This window comes from Engystomops pustulosus, chromosome 7 (genome assembly GCF_040894005.1).
Source record: "Engystomops pustulosus chromosome 7, aEngPut4.maternal, whole genome shotgun sequence".
Taxonomy (NCBI): Eukaryota; Metazoa; Chordata; class Amphibia; order Anura; family Leptodactylidae; genus Engystomops; species Engystomops pustulosus.
The window spans coordinates 123094017-123109392 of NC_092417.1; the positions used below are offsets into that span (position 1 = coordinate 123094017).

Sequence of the window (15376 nt, forward strand, 5' to 3'; positions counted from 1 at the left end):
CAGTCTGTGCCAGTCACTGCACTGGCTGCCAGTCTCCTTCCGAATACAGTTTAAAAAAATAACCCCCATGCACAAAACTCTGCATAATGCTGCACCTCCCTATCTCTTTTCTCTCATCTCAGTCTATCGCCAACTCATGCTCTTCGATCTGCCAGTGATACTTCGATCTACCTTAATTTGAATCTCTCATGCACGTCCAGAACTTCTCCTGAGCCACACCAATTCTCTGGGACGCCCTTCTCCAGACTCTTAGACTATTTTCCAACATGCTCTTAAAACCCATCTCTTTAGGCAGGCCTATCATAATCGCTAACTGCATGAAATGTCAACTCTCTCTTTACTAAAATATTCTATGTCCTCCTTTTGTTGCTTATCTGCCAAACACCAGATATATACAAAGGTCTCCAGGCTTCTCTGCAGTCACTTTCACCGTGGACCTTGTATATGAGATTGCAGCTGATGGCTGGTTCATGCTGCAGAATTTTTTATTTATTAAATTATTTTATACTGCTCCCTTACAAATAATGGCTGGACCATTATACAAGCTCTTACCTTTTTCGTCACCCCCTTCATCCTCATATAATGGAAGTTCTTGTGAGCAGGGCCCTCACTCCTATTGTTCCATATGAATGTTTGTACTCTGTAATGTAATATTATATTTGTATACCCATATAATTTGTATCCCTTATAATTTGTAAAGCACTACGGAATTTGATGGTGCTATATAAATAAAGATTATTATTATTATGTACATAGCAGAGCAGCCATTAATGATTAGTCCTCAGCGGAGCCCCCTAATGAAATGTCCCCAAGCTTATTTCACCTGGTTACTCTATTGAAAGCTTAGTATAAATTATCTACTTATTTCATTCCCTTCAGTTTCGCCATTTGATTTAATGGTTTATGTTACCAACAGAACTACAATATTTCACCTACAGAGCAGTTTATAGAAATTGATATCATGACACTGTCCATTTTTTCTTTTAGATTTATGATATACCACCATCTTTAAGCAAAGACGTGCCAGATGCTCCTCAAAGAGAAGAAACCTATGATTTCCCACCTGCTTTTGCAAATCAGAAAATGCTAATTCCACCTCAGGCTCCCACATACATCCATGATGCAGAGCCAAACATTCCTGAAGATATCTATGATATTCCTCCTGCTGCTATTAAGGGCAATGATTCCTCTTTGTCCCAAGAGATTTATGATGTCCCTCCCGGCTTAAGAAAGACTGTACAGAATTTCAACGATGTTTATGATGTTCCAAGAGAGTTCCATAGTGGAAAAGTATCAGTGGAAAATGAAGCAGATTATATATATGATGTTCCTCCTCAGGTAGACAGGGAGGTCAAAACAGTTGATGAAATGACTGGCAACTTCAAGAGGCTGTCAGCTTCAAGCACTGGCAGCACCAGAAGCAACATTTCAACCTCTTCACTTGATGTTATCCCAGTAAAAGAAGCATCAGTCATTCCACCAAAGGCGCCAGGGAAGGAGCTCAATCTTGATTTAGACGCAGCAATGGAGCTTTTAGTAAAATTGCAACATGGTGTAAATAGCTCAATCTCGTACCTTATGTCATTCATAAGTAGCACATGGAGAAGTCAAGAACAGATGGAGGCCAATGCCCAGAGCATCCAGGCTGCAGTAGAAGGCGTTAAAAACACAGTTAAGGAATTGTTGGAATTTGCCAGAGGAGCAGTAGTAAATTCAGCACAAGCATCTGACAGGACACTTCATGCCAAGTTAAGCAAACAACTACAGAAGATGGAAGATGTTAACCAACAACTGCTTAGGCATAGTCAGGCATTGGATAGCAGTAATTGGTCCTTGAATATTTTAGTAACCAATAAACAGGGCTCCTCAGATGACCTTGACCGCTTTGTTATGTATTCAAGGGGAATACCAGATGACACAAAACAGTTGGCTTCATTTTTGCATGGAAATGCTACTTTGCTCTTTAAAAGGACCAAGCAACAACATTCCGTGGGAGATTCACAGTCTGGACAAGAAAATAGCAATCAGTTGGCCAATAATAATAATAATTTGTCCGCTGGTCAAACTGGACATACAGAAAAGGCTAGTATACAATCGAGGCCTCTGCCTTCTCCACCCAAATTCATAGCAGAGGAATGTCCTGAAGGTCAATATGAAAACAACGAGAGTGGTTGGATGGAAGATTATGACTATGTCCATTTACAGGTGAGATCCCCTTTTACTTTATATGTAATAAGATGGAAAAGGGGGGTTTTAACACCTTCAAACTTACCAAAATGTAACACCAGCATTGTGTAAAATGTGTTCATTAAACATACATTTTATGGACCTCAGTCATATGTTACTTTAGAGAAAGTCAGTACTAAAAGATATTCAGAATAGCTTCTTTTTTTTTTTTTTTATAATGCTGCCCAGCTCCAAGCACCCCTTTGCATAATGATTGACAATCCATTGCATAAATTAGGTGTAGAAAGAAGAAAACCTGTGCACCAGTTGACTAGATGGTGCCCTGAAAAACTAATTTGCATAAAGATAAAAACAATCAATCATTTTCTCTTAAAACTTAGGGAGAGATAGATCTTGAAAATTTACAATGTGTCTGATACCGTGCTGTTTTTACTTGTGAGTGAGTTGGGAGGCTTCCCTCCAAAGGGAACCTGTCACCAGATTTTCACTAATAAACCAAGTTCCTATAGCACTATAAGAACTCTTGTCCTGTTTGTGGTCTAAACCACAAAATTCATAATTCCTGTACCCAGAAAATGAACTTGCCTACCTGGCACCCTGCCAGAAGGAGTTGCGAGCCAATAAGGCGTGTATTATTCATGCAAGGCAGCTTGTCTCACAGCTCACATGCCAGAATGTTCCTCGTCCAACCCCTTGTGCCGGAAAGTTCAGTTTCTGGGGATTGGAACTGTGCATTTTTTTTGTTATAGCACATCTGCCATTAGATTGCCTGCAGCTACCTTCCCGTCCTGTGCCTGTTTCCGGCAAGCTTCTTTTTTATATCTTAAAACAGCATATTTTTGGCAAAATTAGTGTTTTGAAAATATGCTGATTAGATCGAGATGCTCTCATAGTGGTCTGTAGGCAGTGCCAGGAGTGCATAATTAGTCTGTGGCGGATCCTCGAGGGGCTTTGTAGACCAGTGATTTTCAACCTGTGTGCCGCGACACAAGGTTGAGTGTGCCGCGGGGGAAAGTTCCCCGAACTAAGCTGCCCCGGTGTCGAGCTGCTGCCGCGCCCCCGTATTTCTGCGCCCATACTTACCTCCAAGCCCCGCGTCGGCGATCCGCCCATCTTCTGTAGCTCCTGTACCGCGCGGCCCATGTCACGTGACTGACGCGACTTGACGTCAGGTCGCGTAAGTCACGTGACCAGAGGCGCGCGGTGCAGGAGCTACAGAAGGTGAGCGGATCGCCATTAGGAGTGAAGGTACGTGGAAGAAGACATCAAGGGTAAGTATATAAGGTTATTATTTGTATAGGGGAGGAAGCTAGGGTCTTTTTTTTATTAGTAAAGGTAGGCTGGGGCTTTTTATTTGTTAAGGGAGGCCTTTAGGGCCTTTTAATTAGTAAAGGGGGGCCTCTAGGGCCTTTTAATTAGTAAAGGGGGGCCTCTAAGGCCTTTTAATTAGTAAAGGGGGGCCTCTAGGGCCTTTTAATTAGTAAAGGGGGGCCTCTAGGGCCTTTTAATTAGTAAAGGGGGGCCTTTAGGGCCTTTTAATTAGTAAAGGGGGGCCTTTAGGGCCTTTTAATTAGTAAAGGGGGGCCTTTAGGGCCTTTTAATTAGTAAAGGGGGCCCTTTAGGGCCTTTTAATTAGTAAAGGGGGGCCTTTAGGGCCTTTTAATTAGTAAAGGGGGGCCTTTAGGGCCTTTTAATTAGTAAAGGGGGGCCTTTAGGGCCTTTTAATTAGTAAAGGGGGGGCTCTAGGGCCTTTTAATTAGTAAAGGGGGGGCTCTAGGGCCTTTTAACTAGTAAAGAGAGGCCGCTACGGGCTCTTAATTTGTAAAGGGAGGCCGCTAGGGGCTCTTAATTTGTAAAGGGAGACCTCTAGGGTCTTTTAATTAGTAAAGGGAGGCCGCTAGAGGTTTTTATTAGCAAAGGGAGGCCGCTAGGGCCTTTTTATTAGTAAAGGGAGGCCGCTAGGGCCTTTTTATTAGTAAAGGGAGGCCGCTAGGGCCTTTTTATTAGTAAAGGGAGGCAGCTAGGGCCTTTTTATTAGTAAAGGGAGGCAGCTAGGGCCTTTTTTATTAGTAAAGGGAGGCAGCTAGGGGCTTTTTATTAGTAAAGGGAGGCAGCTAGGGGCTTTTTATTAGTAAAGGGAGGCAGCTAGGGGCTTTTTATTAGTAAAGGGAGGCAGCTAGGGGCTTTTTATTAGTAAAGGGAGGCAGCTAGGGCCTTTTTATTAGTAAAGGGAGGCCTTTTATGACTGTTTTAGTGTCATTTTGTGCTATTTTGGTTGGTGGTTCTAAGTATAAAAAGTGTGCCGCGGCTCAAAAAAGGTTGAAAATCACTGTTGTAGACCATGTCAAGCTGATTAGCATATTTTCGAAACAATAATTTTGACAGAAATAAGCAGTTCTAAGATATAAAAAAATAAGCTTGCTGGAAACAGGGATGGGACAACGAAGGTCAGCGGTACACATCTACCATCAGGTAATCTGATGGTAGATGTCCTTTAAAAACAGCATGGGCAAGAGTTCATATAATGCTATGGGAACCTGTCATTGGATTTATTGGTTCCTTTTAAGTAGGGGGGTTTTGTTCTTCTGATCTACTGTGTAGTCAAATAGTCTACACCCAATGGTCAGAAGTCATTTGTGGCTAGCGAAAGGCTTTCTATAGGAGCCTTGAGTTACTGTAAAATCATATGCAACATTATCAATAATATAGATGTCTCCAGAACGGTCGGTTTCTTGGTTTAATACTAGTATATCAAATTTCAAACCAAAAAATATATTTGCAAAGTAAAATTTTTACTTTGTGATTATCATTTTTGACTTGAATATGGTTTCTTACTCAATCAAGGATGATTTTGGCTCACAGCATAAAAATTCCGGGACATCAGGTCCAAACCAAAAGTTTACATGTTTTATACCAATCGGTGAACTAAAATACTGACCAATTAAGGGTGCAGAGTGGGCAGCCATGCTGGACTTCTTCAGTGTCAAATTATGTGCAATCACATAGAGCACCCTATAGATAAGATATAGATATGATAGATGTTAATATATCATATCAGTCAAATAAAGTCATCAGTAGGTCTATAAATGTTTCTGACAAAGCTGGTCTACATGTATTTTTTTAAAACATTGACAAAGTTTTTCACAGTTTTCCTGGTGATCCATTTCTGACAGAAGGACAATAACTTTTCTCAGTCAAGAATGTACAGAAAAATTACATTGTTATATGTGCCCGGGCACCTGAGATCAAACGGCAGTAAAACAATCAACCTCATGTATCAAAAGAGTGTGGAATAGTAGAAAAGTTAAGATTTTCCTTAACTTAAGAAGTTCAGAATTTTCCTTTCTGAACTTTTAGGATATCAAAACTAACCATCCATTTATTGGTATCCCTGGCCTGACCATTCTGAAACAAATAGTATATAAATTGCTAGCAAGCAATGCTAGAGGGTCTGTAGGTTTGGGAGATGCACATAGTTTAGAACAGTGGTCCCCAACCTTTTTGTATCCCTGGACTGGCTGCACGCAGAAGTTTTTTTTCCAGGGGCAGGGTCCCTTACCATGGTCCCTGGGAAAATAATTGGTCGCCGGGCAAATACCCCATATCTAACCCCAACCCATATAATCATATAATGTGCTATTTCCAACAATCCCCCAGTCTAAAATGACCCCTTTCCTGCAGCTGCTCCTTCCTGGCTCCCTCTTGATAGTGCTCATATTTCTGTTGTCTGTCTATATAAGAAGTGGGCTACAGTGAAGGGAACATTCTAATACTTATTTTTCTATAGCATCCCACATACATCTTTAATGTCACCTTGTCTTTGACCTTTTCACTTTGAGGAAAAAAAATATTCATACTGTACAAACTCGAGTATAGGCCACGGCACCTAATTTTACCACAATAAAAAAAACTGGGAAAAGTCATTGACTTGATTATAAGCCTAGGGTGGGAAATGCAGCCGCTACTCTTTAATGAAATGTCTAGCAGCCTCCCCTCATAAATGAAATGTCCAGCAGCACCCACCCCCCCAGCAGCAGAGCCCTTACTAATAAGATGTTCAGAACAAAGCTTCTCCCCATTAAAGAAATGTCCACAGCAGAGTTCCCCCCATTAATGAAATTTCTTGTCCCTTATTAATGAAATGTCCACACCAAAACCACCCTTAAAGAAATGTCCCCAGCAGAGCTCTACTTTGATCAAATGTCCACAGCAGTGCCCCCATTTTAATCAGATGTCCACAGCAGAGCCCCCCTTTAAAGAAATATCCACAGCAAAGGAGGACTCCATGAGTGAGTCCCCTCGAATATAGAGTTTGTGGGGAGAGTCTAACTATACTAAACTGCCATGTGAATCAAGTAAGCAGCGGGTGGTGATTCAGGACCATGTAGCCCATTTAGAAACCATGTGCACCATCATACAACAGGAGGTGCAAAGAACAGCAAGGACCTCTTGGAAAAGGTCCCCAGATTTCCCATGGACCTCTAGAAGCTTGATTGTATCAGATACTGACTCACAGATAAATACTATTTCCGATTCAGAGGATGAACAAGATCCGTTCTTCCCTGCGGAGGATGTGGAACATCTAATTAAGATTGTAAGATCCACTATGGAACTAGAGAAGGAAAAAGAACAGAGAACAGTCTGTGATGTCATGTTTCAGTGATTGGGTGAGAGAAAAAGAAAAGTGTTTCCTGTGCACGAAAATCTTTCATCCCTTTTGGTACAGCAGTCAAAAGAAAATATCCCTTTGCTGATAAAGATGTAGAACACTGGGACAAGGCCCCTAAAGTGTATATAACTAGATCTAAGGTCTCCAAAAAAGCTGTGCTGCTTTTAGAAGACTCAGAGGGTTTAAAGACCTAATGAACAAAATAGCAGATGAGTTCCTGCCTAAGGCCCGGGAGGCTTCCTCATCTGCTTTTAAACCGAATATTCCAGCTACTTGTGTTTCCAGGTCCATGTTAATGTGGCTTACACGACTGGAGGAGAAAGTGAAGAAAGAGATTCCAAGGGATGAACTAATTGTTGACATGACTTCTGCTCAGAAGGCCTCTGCGTTTCTGACGGACGCTTCAGTGGCTGCGCTCAGAATATCGGCCTGAAGGGCACTATGGGTTAAAGGTTGGAATGGCGATTTAGCCTCCAAGAATCATCTCTGTAACATTCCATGTGAAGAATTCTTGTTTGGTACAACATTAGGCAAGATTCTTGAGAAGGCGGCAGACTGGAAAAAGGGATTCCCAGACTCCATCTCTTTCGTTCCTTCCATAGGTTCAATCAGACTTACAGATCATCGGGAAGAAAAGATTCTGATTGGAAAAGTAGTAATATAACTAAAGGTTTCATGTTTGGGCGATCATCTCGTCAAGAAAAGAAAACAGAACAGAAATGACACCAGAGGCCCGGTGGAGGGGAGACTTTCAAAGTTTATAAAAGAATGGGAACGGAAAGCGATTGCGTTTTAAGCATAATCAGAGCTCTCAAATTGATTTCAAGACAATACCCCCCCCCCCACACACACACACACACACAATTCAAGATCACCATGGGTTTAGAAAAGTCAGCACAAGAAGCTTTGAGGATGGAGATATCATCTCTTCTAGCGAAGAATGTATTGAAGTTCCACTACAGGAGAATAGCCTAGGATTTTATTCAACACTGTTTCATGTAACAAAACCAGATGGTTCTCTAAGAACTATAATAACTTTTAAGCCACTCAACAAATTCCTCAAAATAGAAAACTTTAAGATGGAATCTCTCAAGACTACTATAAATCTTCTTAATCCGGATTGCTACATGACATCAATTGACCTTTCCGATGTCTACTACCACGTCCCGATTCACCCAGAATCCCAGGTGTGTATGAGAGTAGCCGTCTGGATAAAACGAACCTTAGTACATCTCCAGCTTTAAGCCTTGCTTTTTTGGGGGGGCAGCAGCCCCAAAAGTTTTCACAAAATTAGTCACCGAGATGGCTTCTTATATCAGAAAGGAACAAGGGATCTTTGTTCCATATCTCAACGAATTCCTGTTGATGTTGAGTCAGAAAAAACAGTGAACCTAGAGTTGTCCAGGGTTCAGGTGTCTAGGCTGGCGTGTGAATATTAAGAAATCATCCCTAACGCCAACAAAATCAAAGATCTTCCTGGGGATTCGACTGGACTCTTCCTGTCAGAGATCCTTTTTACCGGTAGAGAAGATGGAAAAACTCCAGAAGTCAGTTCGTCATTTGCAAACTACACAATCTGCAGCTTTTTATGTTAAAGAAATGGGATGGTTAGGACTCCAGTCTGGACCCGAAAGTAAACCTTTCCTAAGAAGTTCAGGACTCCCTTTTCTGGTGGCTTCAAGAGGTGAACCACCTTGGAGACAACAGAAAATGGTGACACTAGTGAAGGATACCAGCAAGGGGGAACCAGAAGCCAGTCGCTTATGAACCTGACTTACGAGATCCTTGAGGTAGCATAGCAGCACCTGAGTTCCTTGTCAGCCATTCTGTTCCATGAGCAGGAAGGACTACCCATGGGCTCCGGATGCCTTAACAATAAACTGGAAGTTCAGTCTGGCTTATGCATTTCCTCCCTTGATCCTGATTCCAAGAGACAACCACCCGATTGTCTGGCCGCAGAAAGGGCTGGGAGGGATGAATAACAATGAAGGTGGGGCGTGCATAAATTAGGTATCAGAGGATACTTCTCTTCCGGCTTCTTCTCCCCATGGCTCTTCCTCCCCACGTGCACACACTATGACGTCATGCAGCTGCCACACTGCCATGTCATATAGTGTATCTTCGCAACAAGGTAAGGGGATAAGACGGAGTTGCGTGGAGAAGAAGATGGAGGCTGAAGCTCTTTGGCCGCGGCCTGGGATCAGGTGTTCCATGGCAAGGTCTTAGGTTAGAGACCGCTGGTTTAGAAGGTGTCCCCTATGTTTCTACAAGGGGATGCAGAGGTACCATACAATGGTGATGAACAATGCTATTTGACAATCTATACATGTGAAATGAAAGATCTTCAAATTCTAGAAACGGTTATCATTTATGCAATACCCTAATATTATAGTGAAGGTTCAGAATAAAATAAAGCAACACTTTAAATTTTATAGATGTTTGAAAATATTAAAAATTGAGGCATCTACCTATATACATGATAGAACACTCTATCTCATCCCTGGCGGTAAAGTTTAATTAATCTAGACTTTATTTCTATCGTTCTGCAAACTCACGAACATTAATAAAGGAGTTTTTGTGCCATCTAGCGATAACCACAGACCTACTCTTGAAATGCTGCATCTGCTAAAATCAGTGGATCATGTCTAGATTGTCAGAAGGGTATTTATTTAACGATATTGACATATACAAGGTGTTCATCGCTGTTTTTTTTTTTTTTTTAATTGCCTTAAAGAGGCAATCATTTTTCTGAAAAAGGAGCCTCATTTTTTATTTACCAGCCTTAAGATACTTTTCTTATGTTTTATAAAGATTATTCATTATATAGTGAATTCTGTAATTTTACATTTTGCTTTTGGTTAATGGTTGCAATCAGAGATGGAGACTTATCCCTTTCTTAGGCTGCATTCACAGAACGGAAAGCCCCTGCTGTATACGCTAAACGTATCCATAGACGTATACTGGCAGATGGAGGAATCCATTCTGTCTAGCCAGTATGCTTTGCATCTTGCTGGAAACACAGGATGTTTAGACTTAGGAGTCTACATGTTTCCATCCTGCTCCCTCCTGCTGAGCAAAGTATATACATTCAACGGAGGCCATAATAGCTCATGGAGACAGATGCAACCATACTGGATCCATGCCCAGCCTCCACTGAGCGGACACTCTGGGATTATGTAATATATGAACAAATAGCGGTGGAAACAACCTGAATATCGTCAACTGCCAGTACCTCCTCTCATGTTCTTGAGGAGGTTGTGAAACTGGACAATGTATCCCACTGTATCAGTATGATATACAGTGGGATACATGCTAGCTTTCCGTTGCATGGACTTGTCGGGGTGAATGCAGCTTTAGTCCTGCTGATTCAGGCAGTCAGATTAAAAGTGACCCACCAGTTCACAACAAATGCATGCCCACAGTGGAAATACCTGGTCCTTCCATTTCATCTTTCTGGTGCAGAGTACCTGATTCCTACTTCCTGCTTCCCTCCTTATATTTGTAGAAAAATCTAAAACAGAACCCCAGGTTTTTAACTAGATGGTATTTAATTGTAGTGAATTTTTTTGTTTTAATTTGAGGATTACTTTATGTTCAATCATTTTTATTGGATAAAGAATTTTTAAGCTACAAATCGGGGATATATAACAATCACATACAAGTTATTGTCGTCATACATATGGGATACAATTACAATTATTACCAGTTCGAGGATTACTTTAATTATATATCTTACTACTTTATGTATACCCTTATGAATACTTTCCCCTGGGTAATTTTAAAAATCTTGAAAAAATATGTTTACATCCGTGTAGGTCCATAAACACACATTATCTGAGTAAGATTTAGTTATTGGAGCATTCACATTTACACTGCTTTTAATTCAGGTTTATGTAAGAATTTTAGTATGCACACCAAAGGCTTGGCACAATCACCAACCTCCAGCTTACTAGTGTCTGATAAAGCTTGTTCCTGAACAGACTGGATATAATTTTCACAGGCAGGACAATGGGGCAGCTGCCCCATATTGACATCTGACGTCAGGGGCTTCCATGAACTAGAGTGTCTGTGCCTGTGAACAACTGTATCATTGATTGAATTTTGGTCATAGTTAATTGGTGGTACTGCACCCTTGCCTTTGATATGTGATATGGCTCTACATATGTCTGTAGAGGAATGACATACGTGGTAAAAAAAAAGCAATCTAATCCGGCAGAGCAGAGATACAAACTACAAGTCTGTTAAGAATATAAAGGTAGGGAAACTACAGACTGTCCTAAAACTTGTTATGCCAACATATACAACATTATAAACTCCAATTGTCATGGATCTACAATTATAAAATATACAGTTTCGACTTACATACAAATTCAACTTAAGAACAAACCTCCGGACCCTATCTTGTACGTAACACGGGGACTGCCTGTATATAATAAATATATATGTGTGTGTATATATACCGTATATTCCGGCGTATAAGACGACTTTTGAAGACAGAAAAATCTTCTGTCTTCTCTGGGGTCGTCTTATACCCCGGTAATCCCGCCTGCCGTGTATTCACGGCGGCGGTCTGGTCGCGCTGCATGGAGAGGGCTCACGGGCTGAGCCCTCTCCATAGCCAGTAAGTCTTTGCGTTGGCTGCCAGCAGCCTCAAAAAGATAGCTGCGCCCATCGTGACTTCATCGGGGGCGGCGATCCGTCTCCATGGTAGCCTCGGGTCTTCCGAAGACCCAAGGCTATTTCGTTTTAACCCCTTCATTACAATGTGCTGATAGCACATTGTAATGAATGAGGAAAATCCCCATATACTGCCATACTGTAGTATGGCAGTATATGATAGGATCGATCAGACAACCTAGGGTTAAAGTACCCTAGGGAGTCTGAAAATAGTATAAATAAAAAAAAGTTTAAAAAAAAAAATTATAATAAAAAACCCTAAAATTTCAAATCACCCCCCTTTCTCTAGAACTGGCATAAATATAAATAAACAGTAAAAATCATAAACACATTAGGTATCGACGCATCCGAAAATGCCCGATCTATCAAAATATGATAACGGTTTTTCAATGCGTTTAGCCCCGTAACGGAAAATAGCGCCCAAAGTCGAAAATGGCACTTTTTTGCCATTTTGAAAAATATAAAAAAATCTATAAAAAGTGATCAAAAGGTCGTACAGTCCTAAAAATGATATCATTGAAAATATTATCAAATTTCGCAAAAAATGACACCACCCACAGCTCCGTACACCAAAGTATAAAAAAGTTATTAGCGCCAGAAGTTGGCAAAATCAAAAAAATAATTTTTGTACAGGAGGTTTTCATTTTTGTAAATGTATGAAAACATCATAAAACCTATACAAATTTGGTATCCTCTTAATCGTACCGACCCAAAGAATAAAGTAGACATGTTATTTGGGGCGCTCAGTGAAATACGTGATATCCAAGCTCACAAGAAAATGGCGCAAATGCGTTTTTTCACCATTTTCATTGCATTTGGAATTTTTTTCCCGCTTCTGAGTACATGGCATGGAATATTTAATAAAATAAAAATTTAAGGTACAGTATGGTAACATTTACAGTAAAATGGACGATGGTAATGTTGTTGTTGTATGCCTTATGTTTATGAGCGACAGTTTTCCTGCTATATACCTGCATGTCATAAGAATTTAAATTAAAAAAAGGACCATGTTAAATTCAAATCTGTTTTTTTTTTTTAATTTTTACCGGTGTTTTGTATGCGTTGGAAAAGGGGTAGTCTTATACCCCTCTAAACTCTATATTTTAAACAGTAAAGTAGGGGGGTTGTTTTATATGCCGGAATATACGGTATGTATATATATATATATATATATATTTATATATGTATAATATATACATTATACATTAGAAAACTATGGCTTCAATTGAACTTTTTGTTTATGCACTTTTATACCATTAAAATAATAAAGGGGGAATTTATATTGATGTTCCATGATGCACAGAGGCGTTACTAGGAGATGCCGGTGCTCCATAGCTTACTTCTGAATGGGGCCCTCTATCCTCCAGAAAATATACATGTTTGCTCACACATTTATACACTTATACTCACACATTTATGCACTGATATATTTACAGGCATTTGTAATTGTAGATCCAGACAGAAATAATTTTTTCCTTTAGTGCCAATTGGAGCTTCAAAAATTTTTGCCTTAATGGGACCAAGGATTATCAATAAAGGTTTATTACAGACAGCTGATCATTGCAGCCTGGAACTATAGTAATCTAGAGGTCACAGTGGGCAGAGAGGTCCATCTGTAAGTGTGGAAAGTATGCAATATCACTTAGGCCGGCGGCACACGTGGCGTTCTGAACCCATTTTTGGGCCGTTTTTGAGCAGTCCATTTAAAAACGAATGCGTTTTTGACAAGTTTTACCAATTATCTTAATTAAAACTGGTCAAAAACGCATGCTTTTTTAAACGCATGCATTTTTTAATGGACTGCTTAAAAACGGCCCAAAAACGGGTTCAAAACGTCACTTGTGCCGCCGGCCTCAGGGTCGGACTGGAGTACCTTGGGCCCACCCTATCTTTTTACAAGAAAGAATACCAGACTACTAATGGAAGTGTAATACACATGAATATGTTTGATTTATCAGAATAATAACTGTTCTAGTTGCTCAAGGCAACGAATCAGAGCTCAGCTTTCATTTTCCTACATGAGCTTATGAAATTAAATCTGAGCTCTGATGAGTCATGAGTAGAGATGAGCGAGCACTAAAATGCTCGGGTGCTCGTTACTCGAGCCGAACATTTCCAGATGCTCGAGTGCTCGTTTCGAGTAACGAGCCCCATTGAAGTCAATGGGAGACCCGAGCATTTTTCAAAGGGACCAAGGTTCGGGAATAAAATGTGTTATTTAATTGAAAAATAATGTCTTCTGATAATTTGCAAACATCTGCGATCTATTCTTCACTGTTCCGCGCGTATATTATCTCCCGACAAGTTAGCAGATGTAAAGAACAGTGAAGAATAGAATAAAAACAGTGAACACAGTGAACACAGGATCATTTAAGATAAAAACACAGTGCAGAACACAGTGCAGAATAGATTACAGATGTTCGGCACATCTGCTTACTTGTCGGGAGATACGCGCGGAACGGCGCGAACAAAATAGCATGTAAAGAACAATATATATGTGTGTGAAGAACACATTGCAGATGTTTAAATACATCTGCAATGTGTTCTTCACACATATATATTGTTCTTCACATGCTATTTTGTTCGCGCCGTTCCGCGCGTATCTCCCGACAAGTAAGCAGATGTGCCGAACATCTGTAATCTATTCTGCACTGTGTTCTGCACTGTGTTTTTATCTTAAATGATCCTGTGTTCACTGTTTTTATTCTATTCTTCATTGTTCTTCACTGTGTTTTTTTAATTAAATGCTCGATCTCGAGCAGGGGAAATACTCGTCCGAGCAACGAGCCGTCTCGAGTACCCTAATGCTCGACCGAGCATCAAGCTCGGACGAGCATGTTCGCTCATCTCTAGTCATGAGTCATATTAAAAGACAAAGAACATGTTACTGCTAACAGAACAAAGATGCATTTGATTCGTTACGCCCCAAAGCATTTGATTTACAAGTATTTGAGTTACACTACACCCCCCCACACTCCCACATTACATACATATCACACTGCACCCCCACACACCCTGCGCCCCTACATTACATACATGTCACACTGCTCCCCCACAAACCCCTGCACCCCTATATTACATACATATCACACTGGACCCCCACACATCGCTGCTCCCCCACATTACATACATGTCACACTGCACCCCCACATTTCATACATGTTACACTGCACCCCCACATACCCCTGCACCCACACATTACATACATGTTACACTGCACCCCCACACACCACTGCACCCCTACATTACATACACGTGCAACATATAGGCAGAGGGATATTGCGAATGAGGCCCTCCATCTGTATCTCCCCAGCAGGTGAGCCTGCGCAACTAGCCTCAGGGAGAATACAGTCATTGTTAGGCACTAGCAGCTGTAGTTACTGCCTGAAAAGGCAAGGGTTAAGTATTGTAAGATTGTCATCCAATGATATTCCTTTATGTGAACTAGAGTGTGATTGGAGAGTGAGCCATCACCTGACTAAGGTTTAACAAAACCCCTGGACAGGAAGGGGTAAGGGCTCTTAGGCCCCAGCTCCTGACAGAGGAGCAGTTTCTAGGCCGGAGCTCTCACCATAGGAGAAGCTCTTGGAATCTAGCTCCTGACACAGGAGCAGTTTTTACCACCAGCTCTCCCTAGAGAGCACAGATCTATCAGTGACCAGAGAGACAGTGGGGCACATTTACTTACCCGGTCCTGTGCGATCCCCAACTGGAGTGACCGCCGGAATGTACATCTGCCGCGATTCAAGAAGATCCTTAGCCCGATATCCTGCATGTGTTGCTTCCCCGAAAAGGTCAGCCTGAGTTCACCTTCTTCTTCCTGGTGCAAGTGCGCCAAAATCC

The 15376-nt window shown here is 41.1% G+C and overlaps 1 protein-coding gene across 1 annotated transcript in view; it reads left to right on the top strand.

Annotated features, from left to right (window-relative positions):
* The window catches only part of BCAR1 (BCAR1 scaffold protein, Cas family member), a 130311-nt gene that overhangs the window by 95497 nt on the left and 19438 nt on the right, over nt 1-15376 (top strand). Inside the window, exon 5 of the mRNA XM_072117725.1 lies at nt 988-2205. Coding sequence (XP_071973826.1) covers nt 988-2205 — 1218 coding nt within the window. The remainder of the gene's footprint in view (nt 1-987; nt 2206-15376) is intronic.